General features: G+C 43.9%; 1 protein-coding gene across 4 annotated transcripts in view; it reads right to left on the bottom strand.

The window, feature by feature from the left end:
* The window catches only part of ADK (adenosine kinase), a 320,703-nt gene that overhangs the window by 218,651 nt on the left and 88,073 nt on the right, over positions 1 to 13,979 (bottom strand). For all 4 annotated transcript variants that reach the window (XM_082268425.1, XM_082268428.1, XM_082268426.1 and 1 more), the window contains exon 3: positions 11,651 to 11,704. In XM_082268425.1, coding sequence (XP_082124551.1) covers positions 11,651 to 11,704 — 54 coding nt within the window. The remainder of the gene's footprint in view (positions 1 to 11,650; positions 11,705 to 13,979) is intronic.

Below are 13,979 nucleotides of genomic sequence, written 5' to 3'. Positions count from 1 at the left end.
TATATATATATATATATATATATATATATATATATATATATATATATATATATATATATATATATTTTTTTTTTTTTTAATATTAGTAACTGTGACTATCAGTGATTTTTTTTTTATCGGGACTGCGACATTGTGGTGCACAAATCGAACACCTGACACTTTTTTGGGGATCAAAGACATTACTGTGATCAGTGCTAAAAAAATATGCACTGTCACTGTACTGATACTGGCAGGGAATGGGTTAACCGGGGTGCTCAAAGGGTTAAATGTGTCCCTAGTGGGTGCTTGCTAACTGTGCGGGGGATGGTCTGACTAGGGGAAGACAGATCTGTGTTTATCTTTAGAAGGAACACAAGTTTGCCATCTTCTCCCCTGACAGAACAGCAATCTGTTCTCCCCTGACAGAATATGCGAACAAAATTTGGAACACTCAACAATGGCCACAGGACTGGAGGATGTGTTCTGGGTTCCTCCTGGTGCACGACAATGCCTAGCCTCATGTGATGAGAGAATGCAGCCTCTTCTGGACGATGAAGGAATTGATGCCACTGAATTGCCCCCATGCTTGCCTGACCTAATGTATAGATATCCAGCATATTTTAACCATTAAGATCTGATGTGTTTTTAACATGTTCCTTTAATTTTTTTGAGCAGTGCCCATAGTCCGGAGCGTGGCTAAGTGACAAAATGCTTTCTTTACTGATCGGCAGACACTATTATTGCGTTCCAGATCCTATAGCCAGGATGCCGGACACCGGAAGAAAATCATGCTAGAAGGTTTAAACACCTAATGCAAAATGGCCTAACAAAATATAAAGTTATGAGCAATAAATCATAAATACTTCTAAAAAGCTGAATTGCTTACAGAACCACTCAAAAGGGATTATAACGCCGGAAATCTAAAATCAGAACAGCGGGAAAAACATGCGCCATCTTGTGGGGAAAAATCAAAGTGCAAGCCCAATGACACAAAGTAAAAAATAATCTACAACATCAGATCAAAGGAAATGTATACACATTAAAAAAAAAAATGGTTCTGAAAGTAAAACATTTCAAAGCCATATTCTGAATAAAAATAAGTAAATTATGAATTGCAATGTCAGAATCTAAAAAAAGTATAAAACTGGAAAATCACAACAAGCCCCACAAAATTTTTTTTTTAAATGACAGACCTAGAGGGAGGGAGACACGAGAAGCCAAACAGCCTTAACTAATATTAATGAAGGCATTTACAGGATCTCACAAAAGTGAGCACACCCATCAAATTTTTGTAAATATATTCTATCTTTTCATGTGACAACACTGAAGAAATGACACTTTGCTACAATGTAAAGTAGTGTTATTGTCCGTGCAGACTTCAATATGTGGGCTGCACAGTGCGCATGTTTCAGGTCAGAGCAGAAACTCCTGCATTTTCAGACAGCTCCTGTAAATTGCAGCGAAAGGTGGTTCTACAAAGTATTGAATCAGGGACTGAATACAAATACACGCCACAAAAAAAAAAAAAAAAATTGAAAACTATCATTTTCCTTTTGCTTCACAACTTTGTGCCACTTTGAGTTGGTCTAGCACATAAAATCCCAATAAAATGCATTTGCGTTTTTGGTTGTAACATGACAATGTGGAAAATATCATGAGGTATAAACACTTTTTCAAGGTACTGTAGACCACAGAGCCCAGAATACTACAAATGCACTCTGGGAGCTCAATCAGGGGAATGAGCAGAGCAGTAAAAGGGGAGTACTGATCTCTCTGACTCCCCCTACAGACATCAGTTCAAACAAACCATTCACCCGGCAACGCCAGTGCAGGTACAGACAGCATTTAGTAAAAAAGTTGTGTGCATGAGAGTATGTATGTATGAATGAAACATTTGCACATCAATAGGCTGCAAGCACACTTAGTGTGTGTAGCAAATTTTGCATATGAAATGTGCAGAGAATAAATGACCTTATAAATTTGTCAAATTTCATGTGTCCCTAAACAAAAAATTCCAGTAAGGTGCAAAACTGACTAAAAATAATGTGTAAAAGCTACAAAACACCACAAATGCAAAGTACAAATCGATTACATTTTTTTTTTTTTTTTTTTTTTTTAAAGCAGTGCAATCCATCTGCACACTCGAGCAAACATACATAAAGAACTAAGTTCATATAAGTGCAAATGGGGCCGAAACAACTAATCAAATAATCGGCAACTAAGAAATTATGAAAATATTGATTAGTTGCTTGGCCTGCATACAAAATGCATTATTTTTTTTTTTAGAAAATACAGTGAAGCCACTCCAGAACCTTAACTTTATTCTGCTGTAGCCAATGACAGGTCGACTTGGCCTTGCGTTTAGGATCATTGTCATGTTGGAATGTTCAAGTGCGTCCCAAGCGCAGCTTCCGGGCTGACGAATACAAACTTTCCTCCAGCATTTTTTGATAACATACTGCATTCATCTTGCCATCAATTATTACCAAATTTCCTGTGCCTTTGTAGCTCACACATCCCAAAAATATCAGCGATCCACCTGTTTCACAGTATTAATGGTGTACCTTTCATCATAGGTCTTGATGACTCCTCTCCAAATGTAGCGTTTATGGTTGTGGCCAAAAAGCTAAATTTTGGTCTCATCCCTCCAAATGACTGTACCAGAAGGTTTGAGGCTTGTCTCCGTGCTGTTTGGTGTATTGTAAGCGGGATACTTTCTGGCATTTGTGTAGTAATGGCTTTCTTCTGGCGACTCGACCATGCAGCCCACCTTTCTTCAATTGCCTTCTTATTGTGCATCTTGAAACAGCCACACCACATGTTTTCAGAGAGTCCTGTATTTCACCTGAAGTTTTTTTGTGGGTTTTTCTTTGCATCCCAATTCCCAAACAATTTTCCTGGCAGTTGTGGCTAAAAGTGGTTGGTCTACCTGACCGTGGTTTGGTTTCAACAGAGCCCCTCATTTCCTACTTCTAGATTAGAGTTTGAACACTGCTTATTGGCATTCTCAATTCCTTGGATATCTTTATATCTCTTTCCTGTTTTATACAGTTCAACTACCTTTTCCCGCAGATCCTATGACAATTCTTTTGCTTTCCCCATGACTCCAGAAACGTCAGTGCGGCACTGGATGAACGATGCAAGGGTCTGTCAGGAGTCCAGAAACTCATTGGACCTTTTATACACATGTAGCACCCTCCTAGGTAGATGCTAGTGAGAGAGTATAGTTTTTGGCTCTGTCTGCTTATCAAGTCTGCTCAGTATGCGATTCATTAGGTCTAGAGAGTGTTTCACACTGGTCCAATAGGGAGGCATGTTGGACAGTGGGAGGAAACCTGACCAATGGGTACATAAGCTTTGATACAGTCCAGGTGATTGGCAGAGACTGGCTGTCCCAGTGCGTTCTGGCATATTGTATAAAAGCCAGGAGCACATGTGCTGCGGGGTCTTTTGGCTGGTGAGCAGAGTCCCAGAGGGAGGGTGGCGGCTGCCTCTTACTCTGTAGCAGTGGCATCAGGAGGTCGTCCTGGAGGCCAGAAGAATGGAACTGAACCCAGAGGTCCAGGAGAGCAGACAGAGGGGAGACCCTGGAAAAACAGTATTGTGAGCGCAGGGGATTGTGTCAAGGGGCCTGACTTGAGGGGGGCCACCCCGGAGTAGGATAGTCAGAGAATGGGTGTCAGTGGTCGAGAAAGAGGATGCTAGGAAAGTGTCCTAAATAGAACTTAGTTCATCAAATCATCTGACTAAAAAAACATGCTAAATGCCAACGGGTGGGTGTGGACAAAGTACACTAAGCTTGGGGGAAGAGATCTTAAAAGGGTTTTATTTCATAGAATACCATCTAGGTCTACTCTGCTCTGGGCCAAGAATGCATAATGCATACAGTGCAGGAATCGGGAGTAACACAAAATGCCTTTCAAGTCAAATTTCCCTTCCTCCATACACAAACTCATTGTGTATGTATAAAAGTATGGATAAAAAAAGAAAAAGTAACACTGAAACCAATCTATGAAAGTGCATGCATTCTGTGCACGTGTTACTTTGGGCTGATACCTAGCTGCTGTATGTATACTATTTTCCTGGCTCTTGCCAGATTCCTAAACCTTATGCCGTGCCATGTCATCGTGCCAATACTGCCAAGTACTACATACTGGCCTCTTAAGTGCTATGTGTTGAGCTGCCACAGATAACAGATGAGAGGGAAGTGCTAGGATAGGAGAAGAGCAAAGCTCACATCTCTTCCAAGGCAAAGGGGTTTCCACTCCATTGACTCCACTGATGCAGAAACAGTGATGTTACCGCTTCAATCACCATTATTCATCCCCCCCCCCCCCCCCCGTACCCCTGAATTCCCAGCACATACTGGTAACTGAGCCAATGACGTGGCTCTTGACTCTTAATATTTAAAGAAAAACTATAGTAGCAGCATTCGTAAATAGCTACAAAGTCTTTCAAATCAGTAAAGTTCTGCTGGAGTTTAGGAAGATAAACAAAGTTAGTTGCTAGCTGACATTCAGTCTGGAAGGCAGCCATTGGAATAAATGGTTTATTTTGCTTCCTCTATGATTACAACCTTCCATTTGAGGAGAAAAGTTGAAAACTTGTTTTCTGCTTTTTGCAAAAACCACAAACCCGTCAAATTTATAGAACAGACAGCCAAAATAATGACAGCAATCCAACGCCTGTCTAACGGATGTTTAAAAATAACACCAAGACAGTATTAACTGAATCATCAGCTTTTTAAGCTAGTAAACCAACTTCAACCAGATTTCTGAAACTACAGCAACAACATGGTGCATTCACCAACTACGGTAGGCTAAAGTACAAATCTGATCTCTCAAACTCGGCTAAAACCTTTAGACAGACAGTGGAAGTAGGACAGCATCATTCTCACACAGCAAGCTTACTTTAACCTGGAAAAAAGATAAACAAGATGTATGTAAACCCTTTTTTTATGTGTTATTAGCATAAAAATAAAAGGTTGATTCTACCAGAAAGCTACTGAGCTAAATACTTCCAGTGGTTTTGGTTTCGGTTAGCAGCACTGTACCCAGCTCCCTCAGATGACTACAGAATAACTCTCCTCCCTCATGTTCTGGGGACAGAGAGGATGTGTTTTGCAGTCCCAAACACATTTCGAGTAGCAGGTTGATAAAGCTGCTCCTCCACAAATGCAGAACATGGATGCCTGGTAAGGAGGTGAAGACAAGCGCCAACCAAGTAGCAGTTTAGATAGATGTAATGATTAACAAACAAAAAAAAAAAAGTCACTAGAAGTTAAAAAACAGGCATATCATGCTGTATCTAGGAGTTCAAGGCAGTACAGGTCCCAGTTTTGATCAGCGTATGGATAGAGGGCTGGATGTCCAGGCTGACAGGAATGCAGACCGCTCTTGAAGCTTCCCGAGTCTCTTGTGAGTGACATTATTTATCATTACTACATCTATCGAAACTGCTACACTTAGTTGGCACTTGTCCTCCCCTCCTTGCCTCCCACAGAAGTTGCTTCTTGCTCCTCGGACTGAGCTGCCGAATTGGTGAGCTTTTTGAGATGGACAATTCTACTAATGGGCCATTTAACTAATAGACTCAACCCACTGAACTGTAACCCCCATTCCATTTCCCCAGATTTTGCGCCAATCAGCTCGGTTCTCATTGATGCCTGGTGCACACTAGAGGGCTCATTGAAAAAAACTGAAGAGCTTGGGAGGAGCCGTTGTACCAACTAGCTGATGTTAGTACAGTGATCTCCCCACTGAGCTATTGTGTTATGACATGGGGACTCCGCTCAGCCATATATAAAGTCCGGACATAGTGCTTTACCCCTTAAAACCACTTTATTGATATAAATGCATAAAATTGCCTCAACAAGCACTGTATACAGTGCACTGGAATAGCCTGTCAGAGACACACAGAGACACTCTCCGATGCAGATGGATGGCGGGTGACCCATGCGGAGGGGGGAGGGGTCGGTGACGTCCATCCATCGGCATCGGAGAGTGTCTTTGTGCGTCTCCGACAGGCTAATCCAGTGCACTGTATACAGTGCTTGTTGAGGTAATTTTATGCATTTATATCAATAAAGTGGTTTTAAAGGATAAAGCACTATGTCCGGACTTTCTTTTATATATGGCTGAGCCGAGTTCCATGGATGGGAGAGTGCTTACCTATACACTTTAAGATAACAGTCTGGTACCGTTTGGAGAGTTCCCTGTCCGAGGATCTGCGGTCAAAGGGGTTGGGTCATTTGGATCAGAACCATGTTGACTATGGAGACAACCTCTAGCTTTATTAGTCCGTCTGGTGACACAGGGGCTAAAGATGAAGTGAGGAGATAGCTAGACCGGGTGTTAGATTCACTGAGCGGAGCACATCTTTCCTTGTCTCGTGCATGATCACCACTACTTCAAATTGGGACTTTTAATATTTTTTAGTTCTTTGTGTTTATTATATGAGCGCTGCACTATTTGTTTAAGTATGCACTGACAACCAAGTGGCTGCCTTTCAAACCTGAAATATTGACGCTTGGTGACAGAAGGCCCAGGAAGCACTCAGGCTTGGGCCACAAGGAAAGCAACACAATGTCCTCATTCAAATGGAACTTCAAAAACAACCTTAGGTAGTAACGATGGACAGGATCAAAAACCACTTTGTCTCTATGGACCAACAAATAGGAAGTATGACAGGATAGTGCCGCCAATTCAGATACCCTGGGGGCCGATATAATAGCCACCAAGAATGCCTTCTTCTGGGACAATGTAGGCAAGTGAATTGCCCGAATATTCTCAAATGGAGGTTTCTAGAGAACTGAGAGCACCAAGTTTAAATCCCACAGCGGCAGAAGAGACCGTAGGGGTTGAGCCACACGTCAAACCCTCTGAATGAAGGTAAGAATTAAAGAGTGCGTGGCTAGGGGTCGCTAAAAGAAGACTGCCAAGGACACCTGGCTCTTGATGGTACTCAAGGCCAACTTCTGTTCAATGCCCCGTTGAAGAAAGGCTAAGATCTGAGCCACAGAAAAGGAGCGAGGATGAACACCAATCGCCTCACCAAGAAATGTATGCTTTCCATGTACGATGGTATATCTTGCTAAAAGTCTACTTCCACTCCAACATAGTAGGAATCACTGACCCACCCAAACCTCTATATCCCTCAGTATCTTGCTTTCAAATAGCTAAGCCATTAAAACCAGAGACTGTAAAACGGGATGGTAGCTCAGACCTTGGGACAACTGGTCCTCTGAGAGGTAGCCCCCAAGGAATGTTCACAGACACCAGAATGATTGGAAGACCCTCACCCTTGATTCTTCGCAGGAATCACAGAAGCTTGATCCGAGGATGATGCCGGCCTTACAGTGCACCTAGGACGTCTGCAGGGGCCAGTAAGAGGAACCCGTGACATCGCCACAAACATTGGTATCGTCCTGTGGAGCTGAACCTCCTGAAGGAGCTGCATACAGGACTGTGCAAACAGAACTGTCTTGAAGGTGGATACCCCAAGACCCATAATCTGTATGCAAGTCAGGGGACAGAACGGTCTGTGTGACAGCAGCCTGTAAATCTCAGCCTGTGGCTCCTGAAGTTAGTCCAGAGGAAAGACCATCCTTGTCAGAATTAAAACCAGACCTAGATAATTCAATTTCCTGGACAGGGATGGGGGGGGGGGGGAAACCTTAGATAGTTCGGACAGCACCCAAACTTTTGCAGGAATTATATCCGCACAAGGAGACTCGGGGCCTAAAACCCCAGAAAACCCCTCTACTTTGGTGCCCCAAGAAGGATCATTTCTTGGATCCCCTTGACACTAACAAAGGAGGACCACGGGGCCAGAAACCAGCGAAGATGTCCCCCTCGGCCCAGTTATAGAGAAGAAAACAGGCGCCGCTGAATGTAGCAACAGGCTTCATTACATGGCAAACAATATATAGTAACTCAGTCCTCCAACCCGGGAATTCGCCACACTATGGAACACGGATTAGAGCAACTTTTAATGTGAGTTACTATATATTGTTTGCCATGTAATAAAGCCTGTTGCTACATTCAGCGGCACCTGTTTTCTTCTCTTTTGCTGCCAGCGGGATTTCCTGTTTTCTGCCTGCCAGAGCTGCCCTGAATTTTAGCAATATCTGCAAAGTCCAGTTCGCTACAGCCTCTGATCATCTGGCTGCCTTGCATCTGGTGTACACCCCTTTTGGCACTAGCGCCCAACACCCCTCTTTCTGAACCCTCGGCCCAGTTATGGGTGAGGGCAGATAACCTTGAAAAGGTAGATCAAAGAGCTTTTTTGAAAGCTTGGTCTGCAGACCAATTAAGCCGCAGCATGTGTCTAATCACAACCGCTGAAATAGAAAGCCTGAAAAGCTCAGGAGCTGCATCACAAATAAACGGCAGCCCCTGGAGCAGCATTTCAGATAGATAATACGCCCAAGGACCACTGCTGATACAGACAGCCTAGAGATTAAAGGAGCCGCAGCCAAAGAAGCAAACTGTAGCCCCGGGACCTACTGATCTGCCAGCTCTACAAGACAGGGGAAGAGGTTTCCGCCCAAGTTCAAGCAAATAAACTTTAGCCCACTCGGTCAGAGCTTTCGATACCAGGACCATAGTAAATACCGGCCTAAGCGCCAAACCAGCCACAGCGAACATATGGGTGGGCCAGAACCTTCGCCCACCTATGAGCTGGATATTTAAAGGCCGGGGACTCCTCAACCAGAATGAAGGTAGCTTTATTTAACATGGAAAACGACGAGTCCACCAGAGGTGGAACTGTCCACCTTTAAACGCAGTTAATCCTCATAAGGACACCGCAAGCAAAAAGCGCTTAGTAACCACTACGTTTTGAACAAGCCCACTGTTTTGTGACAATGTTGTCAAGTTAAGTGGAAAAGGGAGCACTCTCTCCGCTTTGGAGGGCCTGTGAGTGCCAAAAGAGACCGGCACCTCCAACGCAGCATCAGCCGCCACCTCCATTTTTAAAGTGTCACTCACTGAGGGCATAATAGGAAATAGCCCCCTTAAAAGGGGACTGCCGCCATGGCGCGGACACACAGGCAGCGTACCCTGATGGTCCCAAAGTGCTAAAAGGGACAGGTGCCCCACACAATGGTTGCAAGCCCGTCATTTAAAAAATGCCCCCACAGCGACACCCCTTCCAATGGAGGCGCCAAGCTGACCACATGGCTTAGCAGGCCGAAAGCCACAGCCTAAATTTTTGTGGAGGCCCAGCTGCAAGTGCAAGGATCCCAGCCCAGTAGATGTCCAAAGGAAGAGTGGGGGCTTCAGCTAAAGGCACTGGTGCCATCCCCCCCAAAAGAGGCCCGACTCAGTCACTCAGTAGGCCACAAGTCACGGCCTAAATGTTTGTGGGCGCCCAGCTGCTTGGACACGAGTCCCAGCGGAGCCGACCACCCAGGGACAGAGCAGGGGAGGACGGATGCCCAAACAAGAGGCAGTGGTCCCCAGCCACCCTCACAGGGGCCGCCTCACATAGTTTCCAACTAGTAGGAAACAAAGCCGCGGCCTAAATTTTGGGCCGGATCCGGCTGCGTGAGACGCATACCCATGGATGCTAAACTATCCGCTCCCCCAGCCAAACAACCACTGCAGGTAGCCCAGAGGACATCCCTGCCTCGGTTACCAACCCCCAGGGTGGCAGAGAACCCTGTTCAATCCCCTGTTGCGCACCAGGAAAAACCTGGTCAGCAGCAACTTCAACCAGCCCCCCTAAAGAGCATGTGGCAACAGCCAGGTCATAACCTCGCCCAGAGAGGAGTGGGCGAAAGACCCACAGTGACCACTGAAATTTTAGAGAGGCTGGTAGGGGGGAAGGGGAACCCGAGGTTCCCACCATCCCAGGGATTGGGGGGGGGGGGGGGACAGCAACTTACCATACCATGAACAGGGTAGGCACCGCTCCCGACAGACCATCGCTCCCATCATAATGTGAGTAGCTGTTAGCCAGGAAGAACGCTGCCACTCAGGCTGAGGCCAGGTCGTATGCATCCTCGCGAGGACGTTTAACTCCCCATCCAGTGAGGCTATGTCGCGGCCGACCTAGCACGGAACTGCTGTCTGCACGTCCTCACTGGCGAGACTAGGGGGACCCTCTGGATCTAGATTATCCAGTCCATCACCCAGTCCGGTAATTGATTGTAGATTCACACAGGAACAAAACAACAAAGATAGGGAAAAAAAAAAAAAAAAAAATCGCCAGGACCAGAGATTACAGCAAGGAACTAGGTCCTTACTCCTGACTAAGCTGAGAAAAAATAAAAACTGAGTGCCTATAGCTGAGAGTGGGTGTATACCCCCTGGGACTGCCCATAGGCGTAGTCGAGCTTTTTCCTGCCTAGTGTCCTACTCCTGGAAGGAGCAGTATAACCCAATGGTTAGGAATCAGGAGCTGAGACTGTCAATGAACGAAAGAGAAATGGAGGATTTGGCTCGGTTTCAGGGAAGGTAAATTACTTTTTTGCTTACTTAATCAGTTTTAAAAAGCAAAAACTGCATGGAGTACCGATTTAGGCTGTCAGATTTGTAAAGCCAACAAGCTACAATGTGAACTCTTAAGCCGGCTATACATGGAACGAAATTGGACCTGTTCTGCACGGACTGGCCAAGATTTGATCTTTCTATGGGCAGGTTGAGTGTAACAAAGTTGATCCATTGATCGATTTGAATACAACCAGCCGGCTGTTTTGTGCATGTGATTACTAGCAGCTGCTATAGCCGCTAGCAGTAATCATTATGTTCTGCCAGCCAGGAAGGCTCCCTGCACAATAGATCACATTTTTGGCTGTGGGTTGAATACTGCTTTAAAAAGTCTCTTGTCGTTGTTTTCAGGCTTTTTTTTTTGTTTCTTTGCAGGTTTCCTAAACTCCACGGATACCCCTCACTGCTAGTATGCCTCACTCTATACATCCTACAATTCCCACAGTGCTGGTATATGTGTAGTCCATATTGGGGACGAGCAGAAAGGATGGCTACATTCACATAAACAAGGGAGATGGAAAATGAATGTATACACCCTAGAATAGGAAGAAACAAAAGAAAAAAAAGTCTCTGCCCATTCCACTAAAAAACTCCTGGGCCGTGCACCAATCTGTGTGATGGGCCCAGTAGGAAGGAGCACACACAAAAGTGTCCAGTATGGAGTTTCTCTCAAAAAAAAAAAAAAAAAAAAAAAAAAGGTACACAAATCTGGGGCAGGTACAGACAAATTCTGCTTGGAGGCCTGACTGATCTATTTTCTAAAGGGTGAATATTTCCTAGTTATTGGTGGCAATAATCCAAGCTCAGAGAGTTTCTCCAGCATTGCCATCACACTGCACATGCTAATCTTTTCGGCAAGCAGTCTCTAAGCACAGCTTTCTGAATGATCCTCCGTGTCAGCATGGCCTGGTGACATTACATTAAGCTTTTCCACAAGGCCACGTTAGGCAGAATGGACCTGTCACTGAAGCAGCTAATCTACCTCCGCAGGCATTAGACCCAGAGCATGCAAAAAGAAAAAGGAGGGGTGTTTGGGGGGGTTATATTTAAGTGGGAAGATATTAAAAACCTATCTTGATTCAGAAATATTTTAAAATGAGACAAACACAGATTGCAAGAGACGTTAAATGACATAAAAAAAACAACAAAAAAGGAAGATAAGGGTTTAACCAACTTACAGCTCCTTGTGCTTATCTTCAGCCAGAATCTGATCATTTGCTTTCAAGCCATACCTTTAAAAAACAGAAATATAGTATATTAAGTTTCTCAAGAATCAAATAATATTCCTATGAAAGATAACCATTAATCACTTAAGGACCAGGCCTATTTCCGATACTTGTTTACAAGTTAAAAATCAGTATTTTTTCTAGAAATTTACTTGAAACCCCCAAACTTTTTTTTTTTTTTTTTAAACAGAGACCTTAGAGAATAAAATGGAGATTGTTGCAATACTTTATGTCAAACCGTATTTGCGCAGCAGTCTTAAAAACGCAATTTTTTGGAAAAAATACACTTTTTTGAATTGAAAAATAAGAAAACAGTAAAGTTGGCCTAATATTTTTCTATAATGTGAAAGATAAGGTTACGCTGTGCAAATAGATACCAAACATGTCCTGCTTGAAAATGGCGACAAACATTGGTACCTAATCTCCAAAAGCAACGCTTTAAAAATTTCTACAGGTTACCAGTTTGGAGAAACAGAGGAGGTCTAGGGCTAGAATTAGCGCTCTCACTCACGATCACAACACTACCTCAAATGCGTGGTTTGAACATTGTTTACTTATGTTGGCTTTTATGACTTGGGTATGCGTTCGCTTCTGCGCGTGACCTCATGGGGGCGGGGCACTTTAAAGAAAATGTTTTTCTTTGTTACACTATCCCACATTTTTGACGTCCTTGTAGCCCTGGCCAATCAAAACGGCTGGAGCCTGCTAACCTGGAAGGAAGACCGGATGAATAAGGAAGCGCCAGGAAATCCGTGACAGCACTGCACTGGAGGGTTCTGCGTTTAGATGAGCCTGTCAATGTGCTAGCCAACCATAGATTAGACCTGCAGGGGACCCTTTTTTTGGTGGTTTAGGGCCCTGCGATATTTGCGCAAATGTTTAAACTAGATTTTCGCTAAAAATACACTAAAACCATTATTAGCAGATTAAAAAAAAAACACAGCAAAATTCCTACTAAATATTAAAGCTTAACCTGTATTGAGTTAATATTTGTAGCTTTTTGCGAAATGGTGAAAATCTAACGTATACGAAAAATGTAAATCTCCAAATTTCTCAAAATCTGAAGGTTTTCATTTTTCCATTCTGAATTTATAAAACACCCACCCCTACCCCAACCATATATTTTCTAAAAACATATGACCTCTAGAAACAAAAACTTCCCGCTCTATTGGTGCAAATGTTTATCTAGACACTAAAATTAGCAAAAAAATAAATAAAAACAAAATTCCAACTAAATATAAAAGGCTTAACTTGTGTTGAATTAACAAATTTGCAAAAACTGGATTTTTTCAAGAACTTGCTGTAAAATCCTTTTCTCTGAAGTTAGACAGATGCAGCTCCTTATCTTCATGACTTCTAGGGTTATACTCCTAGGAATAGGCACTAGGCAGGGAAAAAAAAAAAAAACACGCCTATGGAGGCTGTCCCTGCAGGCATAACCCCTCAGACTCTGCAAACAGTTAAGTTGCAAGCAGTGTTTAGAAGACAAAAACCCCATACCTCAAAAGTAGAGGGGCGGGTGCTGCGTCTGTCAAACTTCAGAGAAAAGGATTTTACGGTGAGTTCTTACAAAAATCCAGTTCTCCATCAATCGACAGACACAGCTCCTTATCTTCAGGACTCATAGGGATGTCCCAAAGCAATATCATCATGAGGGGTGGGAAACGATGCAGAAACAAAACGCAAGTCCCCAATGGCTAAACTTAGCCAACCAGGTAACACAGAGCTCAACCAGGAACAACTGGAGCACACCCGGGGAAAAAATTGAACCCATAAAGAGAAGCTAAACCGAGTTCTCTTCTAAACTGCACCCTGAAAAACCTTGCGGCCAAAAGAAGCATCCGCGGATGCCAACACATCTACCTTGTAGAATTTTGTGAACGTATGCACAGACAACCAAGTTGCCCCCTTGCAAACTTGTAGCACTGATGCCCGATGGCGAAAAGCCCAAGGAGCCACTCAGCAAATGGAGGACGCCACCGGAAGTGACGAAACGCGTCAGTTTGGACCGCATAGCGTCATTACGTCACGTTGAGGTGGAGCGCAAGCCGGAAGTAAGCATGTCGCTTCGTGAGGAGGACGAGCAGCTCGCACCGCTAGACCACCAGTGATGTTTTTAAACCTTTTAAGTTGGTTTTACCCGATTTATGGGAACTAAAGGTTTTTCTTCACTATATTACACTATCTGGAGCCTTCTTTTCTCCTTTGTACACTACCACTGGTCGATCACCCCGTAGCCTAAAAGGAGCCACCAGCAGCCCGTAGGACCACCTAAAGGGGA

The sequence above is a fragment of the Pelophylax lessonae genome, assembly GCF_965119305.1.
Source record: "Pelophylax lessonae genome assembly, chromosome: 9".
NCBI lineage: Eukaryota > Metazoa > Chordata > Amphibia > Anura > Ranidae > Pelophylax > Pelophylax lessonae.
This window is presented reverse-complemented; position numbering and strand designations above follow the sequence as displayed.